Raw genomic sequence first — 24058 nt, forward strand, 5'->3', positions numbered from 1 at the left:
TGTTATTCTCATTAGCTGTATGTACAAACTTGCAGTTAAAGGCAAATGCAGTTTCAAGACAGTCCAGGTTGTGCCAATTTTTCCTGGGGAGCCCCAAAGAAAAACTGTTACCTTATTCAGTTTTATAGGACTGTGCATGCCAAATTATAGTTGAGACCAACTAACTATTTATATTTTTGAGATGGGCAATCAATACTCTATCAATTGAGCATATAAAATTTCATTTTTCCAAAATTTAAACATTGGACTGGAATGCCTAATAAACGCTATCATAGCAAAATACCACTTTTCCTACCCCTGTGAGCAAACTGCAAAGTCTCCACACTATTGCCACTGTTTTATGTTGTGATGTCAATGTGGATAAAGTCTATATCAGCATAATAAACCTTAAAGTATTGGTTGAACAAAGTCCAGCACGTGGAACAGTGCTAATATCCATGACAATTGTACAGCTTCCAAATAAATTATTCTTTAAAGTAACAATGTCAGAAAAAACTTGTCAATGTCAAAGATAGATAGTTGATTCTACTAGTAAGTGTTTATGGAAAGAAAGTAGGGATGCGGCGATTATGCCGGCATGATTTCGAGCATAATAGGTAGACTCTCTATGTGTGGGAATCAGGAATTATGCTAGCATTTTGAGGTGATTATAAAGCTTTAACAGTAAGGAAATTTGCAGATTGCACAATTCCGTTACAAAAGATCGAGATACTCTAATAGAGCAGTCAGAAATTCTAACAGAACGGTCACTGAATATTATTTACTCTAATAAAGCAGTCACATTGAAATGAAATACTCTAATACAGCAACCAGCTAAAGAATTCATGACTATTCATCAATGAAAATGGTGTGATACAGCAATAAACTGGCATTATCAACCAATTATGGTGGCATAATTTTGGGAATAATGGGCAATTCTCAAAAGCATAATAGGTGATTTTTTGAGCACTGCTCAAAAGCATAATGCTCACTTTTTGGAGCATAATAGCCTCATGCCTAAAAGAAAGGACACTTGTAGCTAAACATCTACATAGTATGAAAATTGTTTGTGATAGCATGTAGCCAAATCACTGCATATTTCAGTGCAAGGACTTATCAATTAGAAATTAGAAATGCCTGCAATTTCGCAGGAGCTTATTGATGAGACATTATAAGCACAGGCTCATTAAAACTCTGATTTATAAGCATACAAGCAGAAAAATAGCGGTTTGGAGATGTCAGAAATAATTTCTGGCTAATAACTCAGCATACTCTATACTCTCACTGTGACATACAATAATGTACATTAATCTACAAACCAATTACTCATTTCATACAATGTATATGTACAAAATTACTAATGAAACAGGATATTTTAAATTTGTGAATGTGCAGTCTTGCAAATTTGCAGATACATAATTATAGTGCATCTTTTGTAATAAATGTTAGGTAGTTTTGATGAATTTCTCAATGTTGACAGGAGCATCCAGGATAGTAGGTACAGCATAGTCTAGTATGTCACCTTCAATAAGGCCCTCTCCCTGATCACCAAAATTCTTCACTTTCCAACACCACTTCCCAGCCTTGGCAGAATACCTAGTAACAGGTACTGGATTACGATCATCTGAGTAATACAACATTTCCCTCTGGCTGTCAATGTGGATTCCTTTCTTCATAAATTGACCTACAGCAGTAGCATGGTATTACAGTAGCTATAAGAATTGTACATTATTATTGAAGTAATGTTGAACAAATGATAATGCAGAAAGACGTGTACTGTATGTGGGACAAGTTATACATTATCATTTAATTTAAAAACATGGTTTAACTGTTCTGAATCAAAATATTCAAGTATTTAATTTAACATTTTTATTATTTAGTGATAAACACCTTTCACTAATTGAAAATAATAGACACTATCATTTAAATATGTGAAGAATTTTTCATTTACTACAGTCACATGTAAATTAAAATAAACTTAAAGTTATTGGAGGGTGATACGCAATTTGTGCTTGCTTGTGTTGTAACATAGCAGCTAGCAAGCATGGGAGAGTATATAAAGGCTACATATGTACCATATGTGTAGGACGTTTGCATTACAGTGCTAGAGGTAGTTTAGGAAAAAGTTAACTGAAGGCACTATGAATGCATGCACACAAAAATACTGCACATATGGGGATGTATTAATCATGAGGCCAGTGGAATAAAACTTATTAATAATCCCATCCCAAACCCCCACTAACTTGAGCTAGGAGCTACATTGGACAACAGTATACCCTTATATGATTTACAAACTAAATGCATTGTGAAAACATAAGATAAAATATGTGTGGGAGTATGGGATTGAGTCTATCAGGAGAGGAATGCATGGAGTCTTGTGTGGTAGATAGGGATGCGGCGATTATGCTGGCATAATTTCGGGCATAATAGGTATGTGTGGAAATCAGGAATTATGCTAGCATTTTGAGGTGATTATAAAGCTTTAACAGTAGGAAAATCTGCAGATTGCACAATTCCGTTAAAAAAGATCGAGATACTCTAATAGAGCAGTCAGAAACTCTAATAGAACAGTCATTGAATATTATTTACTCTAATAAAGCAGTCATATTGAAATGAAATTCTCTAATACAGTAACCAGCTAAAGAATTCAAGACTATTTGAAGCCTAAACATCAATGAAAATGGTCTGATACGGCAATAAACTGGCATTATTAGCCAATTATGGTGGCATAATTTTGGGAATAATGGGCAATTCTCAAAAGCATAATAGGTGATTTTTTGAGCACTGCTCAAAAGCATAATGCTCAATTTTTGGAGCATAATAGCCTCATGCCTAGTGGTAGATTTGAATCAAGTTTCACCCATTCCAACTTTTATCCCAAGACTTGCTTGAGGTGTGATAGTGCAGGGTTTCATAAGGATTGCTAGGATGGCCTTAGCTTTAAAGTCAGGAAACCCCAGATATTTTTCCCCAAGCCTAGTTTCATGCTATATATTGGGAGCCAATTGTGGCTGATCATATCACTGGTACTAGTGCATAATCATATAGGAGAACGTGAAACCCTGCACACATACCAAAACAACCACCATCATTGGACGGCAGTTGACAAGTAAACAATCTCAAGTGGCTGATTGTGGTTCTTACCAACCAACATTATTACAAAAGTGAATACATATACACACTCCTGTATTATTGCAATGGTGTGGAAAACTGCATGATAAGCTGAATTATATATATATATATATATATATATATATATATATATATATATATATATATATATATGTGTGTGTGTACTAGTAATAGCATTGGGTAGCAGTGAAATTTAGGATAAATACCACGAGTGTTGTATTGGAAATGGGGATGAATTCACTCGGCTTCGCCTCATGAAATTTACCATTTCCAATACAACACTCGTGGTATTTATCCCAAATTTCACTGCTATACCCATGCTATAATTCCCAGTTAATACCATACCCACTGCATATAGCGTTGCTATGTATGCAATTTGTCACTATGTACTAAACACACATCAACACTAATTGGTGTTACATTGTTAACATAAATTCTAGCCAATGAATTTGCAATTACAACTTTTTCACTGCTACCAGTGAAATACGGGGTAAATTTCACTGCTACTATTGAGACTTTTGTATGGGCAGTGAAACAGGTATGGTAATAATACAGGGGCGGATATGGGGGGGGGGGGGGGGGGGGGACTTTGGGGGCTGAAGCCCCCCTCCTTCATATTTAGGCTTTACTTGATCAATATGCTAAGTATTATAATGAAATTTTGTCTTAGCATAATTATAGATCAGTGATAATACAAATACTCATAAAATCACCTTATAAACATCTTTCCAAGGTATTATTAGCGGATTTATACTAAAGTTTATGCAACAAGGACCTGGATCAGCATTGGAGGTGTACAAGAACGAGATACTCTAATAGAGCAGTCAGCTAACTACTCTAATAGAACATTCACTGGAAACATGTAGTTGCATGGTTCTGTTATGGAATTTTTCCAAATCTACCTGCACCTATACATACAATGAAGTGCATTGGTCTGTTTAAAGGGCTTCATTCACCTACTTGTGTAGTTACTATGTTTGGCAATACTTAATTCTGGTACACAATTTCCATTGAAAATGCTCTCAGATTCAATCTTGTATTGTTCAAATTTCAAAATGTTCCACTTTCAACATTATTATTCTAATTTAGTGTTGTGTAATTGTGAGAAGGGTGCATCATGTACTTGGTTGTCTGTACTTACCCAAACTTTTCCATTAACAAAATGCTTCAGAGAGCCATACCTATAATCTAAAGGCAGTATATAAAATATTTACAGGCAGAAAATATTATGAATTTTACGTGGAAATGTCTCCAAATTGCAGTATTTTAGCATCTCTTTTTCAAAATTTTCCTGGGGGGGGCATGCCCCCAGACCCCGCATGCTTTGCATGCTGGGAAGTGTGCTTTGCACACCTGTACCCAAGAGATTAGTACCTTGAGTTAGCCTCCCCCCCTTTATAAATCCTAGATTCACCCCTGTAATATATAAATTATATTATATAATTTTTGTACTTTATGATGGTATTACTTTTCTTCAGTGTCATAGTATGCATATGATAACTGTCACATAGTAACGAGTTTACTTATATTGATTTCATAATGTAGTATGTCATGTTGTATAACCAGGTTGGTTGATTGTTTCATTTGACACATGCACCTGTTCTTGGCATGAGTAATTTAATGCTCTTGTTCTATGATTCAACCTTATTATCATTAATCATTGCACATAAGTTTGCTTTCCATTAGAGTTGGAGCAAATAAGGGATTCTCTCAAATCATAAGCATTAGGTGTTCCACTGCATTAACACTTTACAATCCTTCCACATTACTAGAATAATACATTTACATGACTGGTGGTAGTGCTGTGGCAATTATAGCTGTATGGCTATTATAGCATAGATTGATATAGGGCATTCAGGCAGTATATATGTTCTAATACCATACCTGTTTCACTGCCCGTACAAAAGTCTCAATAGTAGCAGTGAAATTTATCCCGTATTTCACTGACAGCAGTGAAAAAGTTGTAATTACAATTTCATTGGCTAGAATTTATGTTAACAATGTAGCGCCAATTAGTGTCGACGAGTGTTTAGTACATAGTGACAAATTGCGTACATAGCAAAGCTAATGCAGCATATGCAGTGAGTATAGGGAATAGCATGGGTAGCAGTGAAATTTGGGATAAATACCACTCTTGTTGTATTGGAAATGGTAAATTTCACTCGGCTTCGCCTCGTGAAGTTTATCCCCATTTCCAATACAACACTCGTGATATTTATCCCAAATTTCACTGCTACCGATGCTATTACTAGTACTAATAGAACATTCATCAATCTTTTATTTACTGAAAGAACTTTAAATATTTCAATTTCTGTCTGAAAACACTCCCACATGCACTCTTAGAGCAAACATTTTTCCTAGGGGAGCATGTTCCTAGATTCTCCCTGGAAAATCATTCCCTACTTCTGAATTACTAGTGATAATGCTGACCTCAACCATTATTACTTGACCAGGTTTGCCATTTGTATATAAGACCAGGTTTACCATTTGTATATAAATATAACTTTCACTGGCATTATTAAAGAATGTACATTGCCAATAATTTAGTAGTATAATAATACATACTATTATTATATGTATTGGCTGATGTTGACAACATACCCATTAGTCCATGTGAGTCACAGAGTTTATCATAGTTCATACTCCAGTCCACATCAAGAAGATTATGGTAAAAGATGACATTAAATTCAGCTTGTAGCTTCCTGTATATCACATGTATAACAGGATTACCAGTCTGCTTCTGAGATTGTTGGGTAACCTTTACTGTATCATTTTCAGTGAAAATTATTTGCTTAATCATTGCAGCACTAAGGACTCTTTCATCACCCACTACTACCTCCTGATTGAGAGAGTCAAAGACTGCAGCATTAGATTTATTCTTGTTTTGTGGGATTGCTGCAAATTTGCCGATTGAAGTAACATCCCCTCCGGTATCCACAAAATAGGCATTGATAATAAAGTCTTTAGTATAGATCAAGTTGAATGCCAATCCTGAGTATCCTTTAATCGAGTAACAAAATATATCCTTAGACAACAGTGGCACCGTGAAAAGTGGGTCACCTTCTGTTGAAAACATTATTTATTGGAAACTACACAGATATATATATATATATATATATATAATATACTTTATATTATAAAAGGATAACATGCATAGTGTAAGATGTAATGCTGCAATATTATACCATGATCACATTAAATTTAAAAGGCGCTGCTGGTTGCATATAGGGCACATTCACCCCAAACCCACAGGTGAGTATATATATATATATATCAAGACACATGGTAGTGTGTCGTGCTGCCCAAGAAGCCGGCACGCAACAACCGTGAGTATACGTATATTGACAAGAAGAACAAAAATGCAATTTTCATACCTCCATAGCTCTGTGCTGCCTTGATGAAATAAGATGATTATTGCTGTGGACACGCCCTACAACTGCAGTAGTTCACATTCCAAATTTGAGCAAAATCGTTTCAAGCGTTCCCGAGATATGTAACTTCAAAAATTGGCTTAGTTTCTCCAGGTTTTTTTCTTCTTATTTTTCCTCCTCTTTTTGCACACTTACAAAAACTGCTATAAAACACGAATGCAATATTCGATTGCCTTGAAATATGGCACACTGAAGGGGGGTATAAAGGCGCATCTCGGTACCAACATTAGCTGGAATACGATAAACAGACAAAGAGTTATTAGTGATTATTCACGAAAAATAACACCAATATGTTGTCACTCCTACAAGGTAGCTAAGCCGCTTACGGGAAGAAGCTGAAAATTGGTGGGTGAATAGGTTAACTATTGAAACTCAAACCTTTTGTGGTTTGAAAGAAATCGAGCTAAAACCAGGAAGATGCAACGAAAAAACCAACAGTGTGTAACAATTATGCATCGAGATTAGCTAATAAAAACGACTACTTGTCATGCCTACCAGAAACAGGGCCGCCCACAGGGAGGGCAACTGGGGCATTTTGCCCCGGGTCCCAGCCTGAAAGGGGCCCCAGGAGGACCCATGAAGGGCCCCTTGAATAGCTGCTTAAAAGATCGATATACTCTAATAGAGCAGTCAGATCTAAATACTCTAATAGAGCAGTCACAGGAGCAGTGTAGCAAGCTTATAGATAAGGAGATATGGTTGGTGAGGGGTAGTTATTGTCATTGTTAGCAGGTCATGACCTTTTTTTTGTGGTCTTCAACTTACAGCTTGGGTGAAGTTGTGATTCAGAATGGAAACCTCCTTGCCTCTGGTGCCCCACTTTAACTCTTTGCCCTGGGCCCCTTAATTTCTCTGGGCGGTCCAGACCAGAAAAACCAGTTGGGGTAATGCTTTGAAAATCACTGTACAGATGGAGTATTCATCTTAGAAAAGCTCTTCAATGGTGTAGAAGAATCATACTTAAAGCCACGGAGTTATAACACGAAATCCAACTTGGTATAGCAAGTGCGAGATCGAGATACTCTAATTAGGGACCCGCCGATTATGCTCATAATTTTACCAATTATGCTATGCTGCACTGCTCAAAAATTTACCTATTATGCTTAAATTTATGCTCAATACTTACCCATTATGCTCAAATTATGCCCAATTATTTATGCCTCAATTCTCATGCTCTGCTAATAATTTCCAATTTATTGATAAATAATAAGTGGCTGAAGCACAAACTTACTAGTCATAATGCATATCACAGAAAAGATCGATATACTCGAATAGAACAGACAGCTATGTGATTGTTCTATTAGAGTTACTGACTGTTCTATTAGAGTATATCGATCTTTCTGTAATAGCTATTTTGATAAGCAAGAATTCATACTATTACACAAATATTCTACCTATTATGCTAGCATTATGCTCAATGCCTTCAGACACCTATTATGCTCATAATTATGCCAGCATAATCGGCGGGTCCCTAACTCTAATAGAGTATTCATCCTAATAGAGCAGTCACCCTGAAGAGAATTCAAAAGATCAGATAGAAACTATATAGTAACCTGTATAGAGATCAGCTACAAATAAGTCACCCTGTAGAGAGTTCAGTTACAAACAATTCACCCTGTAGAGAGATCAGCTAGAAGAAGTTACCTTGTATGGAGTTCAACTATATGCAAATTCAGCTAGAAGAAGTCACCTTGTAGAGAGTTCAACTACAAAGAAACCACCATGTAGAGAGTTCAGCTACAAACAAATTGCCCTGTAGAGGGATCAGCTAGAAGAAGTTACCTTGTAGAGAGTTCAGCTACAAAGAAACCATCATGTAGAGAGTTCAGCTGCAAACAAATCACCCTGTAGAAAGATCAGCTAGAAGAAATCACCTTGTAGAGAGTTCAGCTACTAACTAGTAACCCTCTAGAGACATCAGCTAGAAGAAGTTACCTTGTAGAGAGTTCAGCTACAAACAATTCACCCTGTACAGAGATCAACTAGAAGAAATTACCTTGTAGAGAGTTCAGCTGCAAACAAATAGCCTGTAGAGAGTTCAGCTACAAACAAATCACCCTGTAGAAAGATCAGCTAGAAGAAATCACCTTGTAGAGAGTTCAGCTACTAACTAGTAACCCTCTAGAGACATCAGCTAGAAGAAGTTACCTTGTAGAGAGTTCAGCTACAAACAATTCACCCTGTACAGAGATCAACTAGAAGAAATTACCTTGTAGAGAGTTCAGCTGCAAACAAATAGCCTGTAGAGAGTTCAGCTACAAACAAATCACCCTGTAGAAAGATCAGCTAGAAGAAATCACCTTGTAGAGAGTTCAGCTACTAACTAGTAACCCTCTAGAGACATCAGCTAGAAGAAGTTACCTTGTAGAGAGTTCAGCTACAAAGAAACCATTATGTAGAGAGTTCAACTACAAACAAGTGACCCTGTAGAGACATCTCCTAGAAGAAGTTACTTTGTAGAGAGTTCAGCTACAAAGAAACCATCATGTAGAAAGTTTAGCTGCAAACAAATCACCTGTAGACAGTTCAGCTACAAACAAATCACAGAGATCAGCTAGAAGAAGTTACCTTGTAGAGAGTTCAGCTACAAACAATTCACCCTGTACAGAGATCAACTAGAAGAAATTACCTTGTGGAGAGTTCAACTACAAACAAATCACCCTGTAGAGAGATCAGCTAGAAGAAGTCACCTTGTAGAGAGGTCAGCTACAAAGAAACCACCATGTAGAGAGTTCAGCTGCGAACAAATCACCCTGTAAAGAATTCAGCTACAAACAAATCACCCTGTAGAGAGATCAGCTAGAAGAAGTTGCCTTGTAGAGAGGTCAGCTACAAAGAAACCATCATGTAGAGAGTTCAGTTGCAAACAAATCACCCTGTAAAGAATTCAGCTATAAACAAATTACCCTGTAGAGAGATCAGCTAGAAGAAGTCACCTTGTAGGTAGTTCAGCTACAAACAAATCATCCTGAAGAAAGATCAGCTAGAAGAAGTTACCTTGTAGATTGTTCAGCTACAAACAATTCACCCTGCAGAGAGATCAGCTAGAAGGACTCACCTTGTAGAGTGTTCAGTTACGAAGAAACCACCATGTAGAGTTCAGTAATAGATATATGTATTATATATATATATTATATATATATATATATTTATTAATACAACATCAATATCGTGTCCTGTACAAAACACCCAATAAGAGGCGGTGGTATATATTTGATATACTACAGCAAACTAGCCAATGAACGCTGTATAACATTTGTTCTAATCTTGTTCGGTGATATCCGAATGTGATTGGCTATCTATTTTCATCTCTATGGTTACGATATATCACACTCCAGTAGTAAAACACGTATACAATGAATACAATAGACCTTGCAGACTTCTTGTCTTCGAACCTTGCAACGTTTGTGCGTTCCGATGAGGAAGACGAACTGGACCAGTTATTTAGCAGTTTAGCTGAGACAGAATTGGACGCGTCTTTAATAAGGAAGCAATATACCGCCAGCAATAACACTTTAGAGAGAGCAACTACTGCCAACGAGACTTCCGGCACTATAGAACCCACAACAACTCTCAGCAGTTCTAATAATGACGTCGCTAGTCAAGTCGCGTGCCCTAGTCACGACGCTCAAGACCACGCCCAAGCTATGAGTTCATTCGCCACAGCAAGTAAGTCAGACTTACAAACATTTGCTGATAAAACAAGAAATTATAACACCACAAAAACTACGTTAACTTGGATAAAAAGATTTGATACATGGAGAAAAGCTAGAAATATACAGGAGCGACTTGAGAACATTCCAGTGGATCACCTTGATGAAATATTGCAATTCTTTTTTGCTGAGGTCAGGAAGAACGATGGGAGTGAGTATGAGCCAGATAGTCTTCGTACAATGTTATCTTCACTGGATCGATGGCTGAGAGAGAAAGGCCAAAAATACAGCATTATTAAAGACAAGGCCTTTGAAGGATGCAGGAAAGTACTGAATGGAAAGGCTATATCACTGAGAGAGAAGGGTATGGGAAAACGTAAAAACAGATCAGATGCACTGACTTTGGAAGAAGAAGAGCAATTGTGGGAAAAGGGTGTATTGGGGTGCACAAATCCCACCAGTCTGAACTACTCGATATTCTATACGATTAGCCAGCAATTCGGTACTAGAGGTTGCCAAGAACACCATCAAATAAGAGTAGAAGATCTAAAATTTGTAAAAGATGTGTCAGGTAAAACTGTTTATGTTGAATGGGTGGAAGGAATTACTAAGACCAGGCAAGGTGGACTTATTAAGGAAAGCCGACGACTACCTCAGCGGTTGTACTACCAGGGTCATGATCAATGCCCAGTTAAGTTGCTGGAACTATTGATATCAAAGCGGCCTGATGAATTAAAGAACAGTGGCTCTCTTTACCTTAAACCTTTAGACACACCAATTAATGAAGTTTGGTACACAACTCAACCCGTTGGTATGCATACCATTGACACATACATGAAATATATTGCCATGCAAGGTGGCTTAGACCTTACTAACAAAAAATTTACAAACCACAGTGTTAGAAAAACAACAGTCCGTAAACTTCAGAAAGCAGGGGTCTCAAATGACAAAATTGCAGCTATCACAGGACACCGAAATGAGCAAAGTCTTCGAGCATACTCAAATGCTGATTCTGATGATCATCAAGGAATAAGTGGAATTCTCAGCAGCACTAGAAGTCATTATCCCTTTCAAAATGTGGCAAACATTCCACAGTCTCACAGTAATGTACTTCAAGCAAACAGTCATATTGGCTCAGGCCCTTTCTCATCATCAATTAATGGTAAATATCACTTTTCAAACTGTACTGTATACTTTGGATTTCCCAGTACACCAGCAATGGAGACACCAGGACAATCACCTAATCAGCCCTATAAAAAACGCAGAGTGATAATAGACTCAGACTCAGACTAAACAATCTTATAGTGTATATATTACTGACAGTATTTCTTGTAGAAATGGGACACATACAGTGTGTATATATTCAATGCTGGACATTGATAGACTCAGTAGCTATATTGAAGATATTGATATTCTAGTAATTAAACGAGATGTTGTATTAACATATTATACTACAGATATTGTGGTATTCGAAATATATACCAAAAGATATACATATTTAGGAAAGGGTGCTATAGTGCGAGGCTTCGCCTCGCACTATAACATCTTTTCTAAGTTTGTATATCTTTTGGTATATATTTCGAATACCACAATATCTGTAGTATAACATATACTAATACAACATCAATATCGTGTCCTGTACACAAACTCCAATAGCAGCTTGTGGTATATTTTTGATATACTACAGCAAACTAGCCAATAGAATCAGTATATCACTTGTACATTTGATATACGTATCTGATTGGCTAAAATTTTTTGATAGTGTTTAGTTGTTTTACCAGTTAGGCATGTCCGACTTGACAACTGCTGGTACCATAGTAACCAATACATGTTACCTAGCAACAACATCGTTGCCTAGCAACCGCTGCTAGGTAACCACTACTGATTTTAGAAATGATTTTGACACCATAGCAACGGTTGCTAAGCAACCACCAAAAAGCATGTAACTAGGTCAGGTTTACATTTTGTTGCCTAGCAACAGTTGCTATGGATTGTTGGACCGATTTTCAAGAAGATTGCAGGCTGCAACATATGTGCATACTCCTTGAGCATGCTAATCACAAGGAATTACTTACCAGTACTAATAATGGTGTAAAAACATTAGAAATTGCTGTTACTGCTTCCAAGTGGGAAATATTCTGTTCCAGTACTGAGATATTACCTGTAGAGTGACAGGGTTTAGTTTGTGCCCACATGCCCTGTTTTTGCAGGCCCGGTCACATATATACAGGGGAAGATATAGAGGGGGGCGGGGGTCAAAGGGGGTTCTTAACCCCCACTCCAAAAAATTTTTAGTATACCAAGATTAATAGAGCAGTCACTCTAATAAAGCAGTCACAGTATTAGAGCAGCGTGTAGTGAGCTATTTAAAGATTTTTATGTACTTTATTAGCTATAAATGCATAGTACGTTGGTGAGGTGGGCAGCTATTGTCAGCTGACTGTGACCTTTTTTTGATCTCACCTTATCAAACCAGAGACAATGTAGTGCCTCAGTTCATTTTGACCCCCCTTTCCATAAGTCTGGATCCACCCTTGATATACTTATCCTCACCTGGGAATTCACATGACACATTACTGTGTCACAAATGTGGGTGGGCGAACGACACCATGCTAGCATGGCTAATCACCCAAATGACTCAGGCTAATAGCCTTTGTTGCGTGCTAGGCGATCAATCACCCCAGCCAGTAAGAGTCCGACCAATGGATTCATTTTATAACCATACCTCGTGACTTCGATGATCGGTCGCAGCAAGTAACATTGCTCCTACGTTTGTTGATATGAAAGGACAAGTCCTGGGGATATACGGAGATATGTTCACTAAGTCCCACAATCCATTTGATTCTTCATTGTGAGCAAACTGAATTGTGAGAGGAACGCTACCAGTGTGTCTACCGTGCCAAACTATGGTGAATTAAGTGCCGGTAAGTATATATATATACTTTAAGTTGGGTTGTGAGCATATGCATTGTTAGTAAGTAATGTAATGCAGATTAATTTAGAAACATGGTATATATCATATGAATCATGGCTCACTTCGGTGTATTGCACTAATATACACCCCTCCTCCTCAGTCATCGGAAGTTTACTGTTGATTTCAGAGTCGGGTGTATATAAGTGCAATACATCTTGTAGCCATGGTTTATATAAATTACATATGTAGTAGTTATAACATGGGCACAAGTAATTTGCTTGAAATATACATACTTGCACTCGGGCTGTGCTGTCATGCTCGTGCGTATATTTCAGACAAATCACAAGTGCCCATGTTACAACTAATACATTCCACTTAGTGATTTACCTGCAAGTTTACATGGAAACTGCAGGAATGCTTTGCGAGTGCATTTATATGGGACCATGTGATTTTCGATTGTGGATAACGTCATAAGAGCAACAATAAGGCGCTGCTGAGAGGCCAAACGTAAGTGTATCGTCACGAGCATGCAGATTACTTTGATTGTGGGTCTGCAATTAAATACAGGAAGCCCAAATACGAGCTGAACAGCTCATAATGAAGCTTAAGTAACACTATAAAGTACTTACTATACTAGCCATGAATAAATTAAAGCAGTGAATATGTTTACAGTGCTATAATGACCTAGCCAATTAAGCGCCACACCCAGTCACTACACATGTGTGAGTGTGTGACAGCATGCCAGGTGTTAAAACAGCAATATAAAGATTATTCAAGTGCACTAAAGTACTTAGCCATGAATAAACTAAAGTAGTGAATACTATAAGAGCTAATGTCAAAATCAATTAAGCGCTATTCCCAGTGTCTGGACATCGCCAGATGACTATTGAATGCAACATGATCAATATAAACTAACCTGTGACCTTCTTCATTCAGTAAAACAATGAACTGCCTTCTTCCCCAAGTCCATGATCTATGCTTTGGCTCACTTTACAAAACTAAAACCCACTATCAATCCTGTGAAGTGTTACTATATTAAAGCAGAGGAGATCACACAGTTTCATCAAAGAAACCGAATGATTTCTGAGAATGCTTGGAATGCATTAATGAGAGTAGGAGGTAGTATATACAAGTTACATCACTCCTAGGAGGGATATATATACTACCTCCATTTCTCATTAATGCGTTTCTGAGCACTGATAGCAGTGCTATTATACCACTTATACACCTTCTCTTCCCTTTTAAGTTAGGTGTGAAAGTGGTATATCATTAATGAGAAATGGAGGTAAAAGAAGGTGTATAAGTGGTATAATAGCACTGGTATCAGTGCTTAGGAATGCATTAACGAGAAATAGAGGTAAGTTATATTCCTACTAGGAGTGATATAACCTGTATATACTACCTCCTATTGTCATTAATGCATTCCAAGCATTCTCAGAAATAGGCTTGAGTCTATTATGCTCCAAAATTTGCCTATTATGCTTTTTGGCATTTCCCCAATTTTCTGCCTATTATGCTTGTTTTTATGCTTTTCAGAAATGCATTATGCTTTTATTTTGTGTGTTTTTTCTTTGTGTAGAGAAGTTCTTCATATGATAGAATGTGGTAAATGGTAAAGTGTCATTTCAACTGCTAATAGCAATAGCTTGAAACCAGGATGTGCTCCAGATTTTAGTAGACATATTAGAGCAAGGGGTTCAGAGACATATCTATAGTCCCTCAAAAGCAATAGATATTTTATTGTCTATGAAATAGTATCTTTGCAGTTTTGTATGCAAACAATTTATGTATAAAAAACATTATGCATGATTTCAGTCTTCTGATTGTTGCAGCAGTTGGTATTCAAAGGACAGAAATTGCTATGTATGCAGCACCATGTCAAGAACATACGCATTAGCCTCCAGGGGATAAAGACTTACTCATTTTCTCTGTTGAACGTGATGACTGTTCTATTAGAGTGTTTGACTGTTCTATTAGAGAATCTCGATCTTTTTGAAATATTTTCATGGGTTTTGATATTAACCCCAGTCTCACAGCAGACCTACACGGACTTAACTATTTTCAATGTCCAGACATTCACTAACTATACTGGCTCAACGCAAACTTTATTATCATCAGAGCTTCCATTGTATTGTCTTCCAATCGAGCTTTCAATAATCATAATCATCATAATACATTTTATTCAGAATCAGACAATGAGACACGTTATATAATACCAAATCCAATGACTGAACCTCAGCTAAACTGCTTTGCAATGCCTTGGTACTATATAGTTGGAAAATGACTGCACGTATACAATACAACTCAAACCCACAATGAAAAGCACTCATTTCGTCAAGTGTAAACATGTACATGTAGTAAGACAGTAGTGTATTTTTCTACCCGTTGTCAGGAATAATTTCACTATAACAGGTTAGCCCTTGACTTTGTGACTGTTATAGCTGAAGTTATACTTATGGTGGTGGAAATTTGCCCATTATGCTCTGAATTATGCTCCATTATTCCAGCATTATGCTTTATGCTTTTCATCCCCTATTATGCCAAAAATTATGCCGGCATAATCGACGCAAGCCTACTCAGAAATAATTGATGAAACTGTGTGATCTCCTCTGCTTTAATATAGTGACACTGCACAGGATTGATAGTGGGTTTTAGTTTTGTAAAGTGAGCCAAAGCATAGATCATGGACTTGAGGAAGAAGATAGTTTGTTGTTTTACTGAACGAAGAAGGCCACAGGTTAGTTTATATTGATCATGTTACATTCAATATTCATCTGGCGATGTCCAGACACTGGGCATAGCGCTTAATTGATTTGGACATTAGTGTTAATAGTATTCACTACTTTAGTTTAGTCATGGCTGATAAAGTTAAGTATTTTAGTGCACTTGAATCAATGGCGGATCCAGGATGGGGCATTTGGGGAAAATGCCCCCCCCCCCCCCCCCCCCCCCTTCAAGAAATTGCATACAAGATCGAGATACTCTAATAGAGCAGTCGATTACTCTAATAAAGCAGTCACAATGTTCATGAGGCAGTGTAGCTTACCTATGAAGCTATAAATAGGATTTTATTTTACATAACAGATGTGATATATTTGGTAAAAGATAACTAGCTATTATTGTTGTGACCTTTTTTTTTTTTGGTCTTCAACTGTTTTTCAGCAAGGTGCCCCCCCTCTTTCCAAACTCTGGATCCACCCCTGTGAATCATCTTTATATTGCTGTTTTGACACCTGTAAACAAATTCATTGCTTTAGTTTATTCATGGCTAGCATAGTAAGTACTTTATAGTGTATTTAAGCTCCATTATGAGATGTTCAGGTAGCATTTCTGTTTCCTGTGTTTAATTGCGTACCCACAATCGAAGCAATCTGCATGCTCATGCCTATACACTTACGTTTGTCCTCTCAGCAGCAGCTTCATCGTTGCTCTTACGACGTTATCCATAATCAAAATTTACATGGTCCCATGTAAACACACTAGAAAAGCATTCCTACAGTTTCCCACACTTGCAGGTGAGTCATCTGAGTGGACTAGCTGTATTTGTTATAACAATCATACAGGGGCAGATCTTGGGTTTCTGAGGTTTCCAGAAACTGGTCAAGTGTATTCAGGTAATCAAAGTTATAGTTTACAGTGATTTGCAATGGTACAAAAGTTCAGATGGAAATACTGTAATAGAGCAGTCAACCACTCCAATAGAACAGCCACATTTTGTATTTCTCTTAAGGACCATAAGTACCTAGCTAGCTACTTTATTTACCTGTGCCAACACAGTTAAAATAGTCCAAAATATGTGACTGTCTCTGGGAAAACCGGTCTTATCGCCTATTTAAAAGTATCGAGAAATGCCGGTTTTAAATATTCATTGTGTTGTAGCTGGCCAATGGTGGTAGCTACGCATACCAAATTTTCACACGTTTCACAACAATTTCTTACCTTCCTGATCATCCACTGAAGAAGTAGTCAACAGCTAAGTTTCCCGCCATTTTAGATAGTTTTTAAACCGAGGTTGTCTGTATCAGGCGAGCTCCAGAAGGGTGGGAGGCAAGCCCCAGAAGGGTGGGAGGCGAGCCCCAGAAGGGTGGGAGGCGAGCTCCAGAAGGGTGGGAGGCGGGGGCCCTGGAAGGAGGGCAAGATGGTGTTCAAAAATTGAAAAGAAACGTGCTGGGATGAATTAGGCTAAGTTATAGGCCATTCAGGACTCAGAACTGGCTAAAATGTAAGAAAATTTACAGCACAGGTCATTGTCCAACACCACGGAGCTGTACAGCCACAAACAGCCATCACCTGGTTGGCCAGGGCTCCATCAAGACCCCACGACCACTCGTACGGCTCGCCGCCACTGTGCTCTAAAAAAGCAGCCAGCAAAAGCAGACCACTTTACGATGGTGTTCAAAAATTGAAAAGAAACGTGCTGGGATGAATTAGGCCAAGTTATAGGCCATTTAGGACTCAGAACTGGCTAAAATGAAAGGAAATTTACAGCACAGGTCATTGTCCAACACCACGGAGCTGTACAGCCACACACAGCCATCACCTGGTTGGCCAGGGCTCCATCAAGACCCCACGACCACTCGTACGGCTCGCCACTGTGCTCTAAAAAAAGCAGCCAGCAAAAGCAGACCACTTTACGATGGTGTTCAAAAATTGAAAAGAAACGTGCTGGGATGAATTAGGCCAAGTTATAGGCCATTCAGGACTCAGAACTGGCTAAAATGAAAGGAAATTTACAGCACAGGTCATTGTCCAACACCACGGAGCTGTACAGCCACACACAGCCATCACCTGGTTGGCCAGGGCTCCATCAAGACCCCACGACCACTCGTACGGCTCGCCACTGTGCTCTAAAAAAGCAGCCAGCAAAAGCAGACCACTTTACTCTGGTCGACTGTGGCAGTGAAACTTGATAGTGTATTCATTAAGCTTTGTGTGAAAAAATCAAACTTCCTGTCTTGGGCGATAAGAACGGTTTTCGTATATCCAGTCAGTCACATATTATAACAGAGTGTTAAAATCTGAAAATCTTCCTAGGGGCATGTCCCAAGACCCCCAGAACAACATCCATGTCTGTTGTATGTAGGGTCCGCAATCCGAAAAATCAACTTTTACAAATCTATCCCCCTACCATTGTGGGATGTTCATTGTAGTACCTCATTGCTAGATCCACCATGAAACCGGAGGCACGATTGTTGTCATCACAGAATTATTGATTTTAGAATTTCGTGAGATGCAAAAATATTTTTAAAATTTCGTACTCCACACAAGGAGCAGGATAAAACTTGCTACTTAGCTAGATATTATCTAGAGTTAATGTAGTTAAAAAGTACGCACAGTAATAAGCAAATGATTCACTGGGTTCCCGGCACAGGGTTGCTTTCTCTCAAAAAGCAGAAAATGAAACAAGAATTTTCGAATTCAAACTGCCCTACCAGCCAAGACAAGAAAAGCCAACTCTTCCTCATAGTGATGTGATAAGGTTGGATGCATAGTCTGTCTATGCTGTTAATCTGGAAAGGATCTGAGACTTCTCACCATCTGGGTGAAGAACGTCAAAATTTTCGTACGTCATTTCAAGGGATTCTCTCAATGGTACCAAAGTGCTTTCCAGTACTTCTGATGCCACACTGGTCACTTAATTTTGTTTAGAATGATGATAAATGATGGTTCAAAACGTTTGGTAGTAGTAGTAGTTGGTGTTTCTGTGATTTCATATGATGCAGTATACCAGCAGCTCACCAGGAGCTCCACCCAGCTCGAATCAAAAATGAAAGATTTTGTGCTTTTTTCGGTTTGTTTTGGGATGTTTTGCAGCATAATAGTGATGTAGGGTAATTTAGTGAAGATTTGAAGCTGCTGTGGAGTGTGAGAGGTGAAGTCAAATTTGAACGATTTTGCTGCCTCCCTTGATACATAGCTTAGAGCGAGGCTTGGAAGCTGTGGATGAAATAATAATGGACAACCGCTGCTACCAAACGTTCAGAAACATCTTTTTCTATAGTTGTATAGTCAATAATTGATGATTGTTGTGACTGCAGAGGCGCTGGAAATGGCTAGAAAGCGCGACACAATTCTTTGATGCTGCAGAAAAATTTGACGCTCGTCACCCAGATGGTGAGAAGTCTCAGATCTTTTCCAAACTAACAGCATAGACAGACTATGCACCCAACCGTATCGAAACACTATGAGGAAGAGTTGGCTTCTCTTGCCCTGGGTGGTAGGGCAGTTTGAATTCGAAACTTTGTATTTCTTTGTCTGATTTTTCAAAGAAAGCAACCCTGTGCCGGGAACCCAGCAAATCAATCACTTAGTTCCGTGCGTACTTTTCAACTACGACAACTCTGGATATGATCTGGCTAAATAGCAAGTTTCATCCGGTCCTTTTTGTGGAGCACGAAATTTAAAAAATAAATTTTGCATCTTGCGAGATACTGAAAACAATATTTCTGTGAAGACAGCAATCGTGTCTCCGGTTTCCTGGTGGATCTAGCAATGGGATACTACAATGAACTTCCCACAATGGTAGAGGGATTAATTTGTAGAAGTTGATTTTTCGGATTGCGGACCCTATTGTATGCTTCAAATGTCAAATTTGCTCTGTCCCTTAACCCTTTAGCCTGCACCTAATACTGTACCAGAAGCAAGCACAATTAAGCAGCCTACATTAATATACCTAACATACTTGCCCCAATACCCCCAGATTTAAATTTGCATATAGCAAAAGTTTGAAAACCAGTCACCAAAATTCCTGGGGCCACCCTTAACATGGGTAGTTGTGATTTGCCTAAAATACGTATACGCAATTGCACTAGGACTGCGCCCTCATGCTCATGCGTATATTTCAGGCAAATCACTTGTGCCCATGTTACAACTACTACATAAAAAATATATATTTGCAAAACTCACTAGTCAGTCCACATGCTGTAGTACAACTAGTGCCATTATTGAAGGATCTTCCTCCCAGTTCACAACACTCAGAAACACTACTAGCTTGGATAGTAATACTAACATCACCACAGAGTTCACTAAAATGACAACCTATTGCTGTGTGTAAAAAGATAAACTATGTAATTGCAAAATACTGTAGAAAGCTATGCGATATATCCACAGAATATGAAAGTGTATTATATTTGACTATGATCACAATTGCTCACCACCTCCTCAAGGCATAGATCTTTAAAGTATTTATGGTACTATTGTATGTAGAAACGTTGTATGCTAGTTTTCAGTAAGGTACATGTAGGGAGGGTCATAGCCATTCTTCCTATAGCCCTCTCCAGCTTATAACCAGGTCACTGAAAAAGAATTTCAGATACTCTAACTCTCTAAGACAGCAGTCTATAGACTTAAATGGTACATCACTGCAGTACTAATGTTTAATATACTTTTACTGAACTAAAAATATTTAATTTTTGCTGATGTATACTATGTAACTGTTTTAGCCCAGTCAGAAAAACTGCAGGACTTAGCAATAAAACACACCAATGATAGCTGGTACAGGAGTAAATCTGAAGTGGTTTCTTTTGTTTTTGCCTTTTCCAGAAAGCGTGGACATGGGAAAAACGGTCAAGCGGTTACACTAGATGTTTCAGTGGTGTTACCCACCTAACTAGTTCATAATTGTGACCTTATTTTGGAAAATCAGTCTTATTGTCATCTGTGAAATACATATAAATCTATGCTTTGCTGTGTCACCACTAATTGGGCACTTTAGCACTTATGCACCTGTTAAAATATTTCACAGAATTTCTTGTTATTCAGGGCTGATCTAATCACTGTAAAGCTGAGTAGAAGTTTATATAGCCTTATTTAATCACAAATATTCCAGCTGAAAATGTGACATTAAGACTGATTTTCCAAAATCTGGACACAGTTATAGTGTGTACATGCTACACTTACAACAAGTAGCTCCAGTAAATCCATTCTTGCAATCACAAGTAAATGAATCAACTCCATCTTCACAAATCCCACCATTTTGGCAAGGATTAGGATTGCAATTGTTAATGATAGTTTGACAATTATACCCAGTGTACCCGGGTGCACAGACACAAATAAATGAGTTCATCCCATTTCGACATGTTCCACCATTAAGACATGGACTAGAAGCACAAACATCAGTGCTAATTTCACAGTTTATCCCATTGTAACCAGGTGGACAAACACAAGTATAAGAATTAACTCTATCAAGACAATACCCATTTTGACAGGGATTTGGAAAACAGTCGTTGATGTTTATTGAACATGTCACTCCGGTGTACCCAGATGGACAGGTGCAAGTAAATGAGTTAATTCCATCTTTACATGTTTGTTCATTTCCACAAGGATTAGGATCACAGTCATCAATGTTGGTTTGACAGTTATCACCAGTAAAACCAGGTGGACAAGTACACCTTAAGCAATCATCATTTGGTAATCCCCCATTTTGGCATATTAAAGTGTCTGTACAGGTATCTAAAAGTGAAATACAGTTTTGTTTTGTAATTGCAAAGAAGATAGAATACTAAATACACACACACTGTGCAGTACATTTAAGGCTTTCTAAGCAGAAATCACCCTACTGACTTTCCAACATTGAAACATTATAAAACTGTACCATTACAATAATTATTTTACATCCGCTGCTGATACACAATGTTTCCAATGCCAGGTGTTTTAATAAACCATATTAAAGACACAGGTGACACCTTTTAAGTGTAATCAATATTCATTATTAAGATACAGCATAGCATAATAATAATTATGGCTGTCTCCATCCAAAATTCTTTCCAACAATATAGTCCTAGTTACCAATGGCTGTTCGTAAACTTTGCTTGTCTGCAACTCTATACAATAAAAAAGTAGACAACCAAAAGTAGCACAATAAACCCTCAGAGAGATGACAGCAACTCACAAATTCAGGATTGATCCAATCAAACAGTTAGTTACAAAGCACACTACTTGGCTACCAAGTCACTTTCTGTAGAAATAGTGTAGAGCTTTTAACACTACTTCTCATATCACTTATATATAGTACTCAAGTGAAATACTGTATTACGGACTTGCAATTTACCAATACCGGTACTCATAATATTGGTACTGATACTGATATCAAGACACGCGGTAGTGTGTCGTGCGGCCCAAGAAGCCGGCGTGCCACACCGTGAGTACATTAACAGGAAGAAAGAAAACACAATTTTCACACCTATGTAGCTCTGTGATGCCTACTCCGATTGGAACCACATTTGCTAGAGAGGTGCCGGCCAGTTAGGGGAGTCTACATAACAAATTTAAAGAAAATCGCTCTAGCCATTTCCGAGATACAAGCGAACAAAATTTCGTTTTGATTTCTTCGTTTTCTTCTTCTTCTTCATTTCGCACACTTTGCAAAATCTTCCACAAAACACGAATGCGTGCTCGGATCGGGATGAAATTTGGCACATTTCTCCGTACCAACTTAGGTAGGAATCCGATGAACATTCACGGAGTTATGACCGATTATTTGCGTAAAATAAGGTCGAACGTCTGTCACGCCTACAAGGTAAACCCCTTGAAGGAATCAGTTGAAAATTGATACGTAGATGGACAACCATTGTAGGAGTGCCTTTTTGTGGTTTGAAAGGAATCGGGATAAAGACCATGGAGATATGACACAAAACCCAACCTGTGTCAAAATTATGCGATCGATTTTTATGAATAAAAAAAATATATTAGTTTTCATGTCTACCAGAAAACCGCTTAGAGCAACGAGCTGAAAATCAGTATGTAGCTGGAATAATCATCATAGAAAGTCCTTGCAGTAGTACAGAAGAATCGGATTACAAACCACTGAGTTATGATTTGAAAGGCAGCTACGTGTAGCAATGCGAGATCGAGATACTCTAATAGAACAGTCACCCTAATAAAGCATTCGGCTGCGTTTATATAATTTACTCAATTATATTACATTGCAAGTTATTCTGTAGGGAATTCAGCTACAAACAAGTCACCCTGCAGTCTGATCAGCTAGAAGAAGGTACCTAATAGAGAGTTCAGCTACAAAGAAACCATCATGTAGAGAGTTCAGCTCAAACAAATCACCCTGTAGATAATTCAGCTACAAACAAATTGCCCTGTAGAGAGATCAGCTAGAAGAAGTTGACTTGTAGAGAGTTCAGTTACAAAGAAACCATCATGTAGAGAGTTCAGCTGCAAACAAATCACCCAGTAGAAAGTTCCGATATGAACAGATCACTCTGTAGAGAGTTCAGTTAGAAACAAGTCATCCTGTAGAGAGATCAGCTAGAAGAAGTCACCTTGTAGAAAGTTCAGCTACAAAGAAACCACCATGCAAGAGAGTTCAGTTGTAAACAAATCACCCGTAGAGAGTTCAGCTAGAAACAAGTCACTCTGTAGAGAGATCAGCTAGAAACAAGTCACCCTGTAGAGAGATCAGCTAGAAACAAGTCACCCTGTAGAGAGTTCAGCTAGAAGAAGTTACATTGTAGAGAGTTCAGCTACAAAGAAACTACCATGTAGAGAGTTCAGCTACAAACAAATCGCCCTGTAGAAAGATCAGCTAGAAGAAGTTACCATGTAGAGAATTCAGCTACAAACAAATCACCCTGTAGAGAGTTCAGCTACAAACAAGTCATCCGGTAGAGAGATCAGCTAGAAGGATCACCTTGTAGAGAGTTCAGTTACAAAGAAATCACCCTGCTTCATCTTTTCTTCTTCCTTCGGTAAAGAAAAAAATGATAGGTTAAAAATCTCTAACGCTGACCATAGGTAGGGTCCGCAACGCGAAAAATCGATATCCTCCAATCAACTACCTAACTATTGTCATGTGTTTTTTTTTTGTGTTAGGCTTGAATAACACCAGCGTGGCAGCCAAGTTTGTCACTTTCTTCTGGTAGAAAACGATACAAATGTCTTAAAATCACGTGATTTTTCGTTGCAGCAGTTCGTAGGGTTCTTCGTATGCCACGATATTC

The 24058-nt window shown here is 38.1% G+C and overlaps 1 protein-coding gene across 1 annotated transcript; it reads right to left on the bottom strand.

Annotated features, from left to right (window-relative positions):
* Positions 1-1372: 1372 nt before the first annotated feature.
* On the bottom strand, positions 1373-21705 carry LOC136247979 (uncharacterized). Its single transcript, XM_066039797.1, has 5 exons — positions 21672-21705; positions 21009-21560; positions 20016-20153; positions 5713-6174; positions 1373-1663 (listed from the first exon to the last, which is right to left on the bottom strand). Exons 1-5 carry the CDS (start codon positions 21703-21705, stop codon positions 1425-1427), a joined length of 1425 nt encoding a protein of 474 aa, XP_065895869.1. The 3' UTR covers positions 1373-1424.
* Positions 21706-24058: the final 2353 nt, after the last annotated feature.

The sequence above is a fragment of the Dysidea avara genome, chromosome 2 (genome assembly GCF_963678975.1).
Source record: "Dysidea avara chromosome 2, odDysAvar1.4, whole genome shotgun sequence".
Classification (NCBI taxonomy): domain Eukaryota; kingdom Metazoa; phylum Porifera; class Demospongiae; order Dictyoceratida; family Dysideidae; genus Dysidea; species Dysidea avara.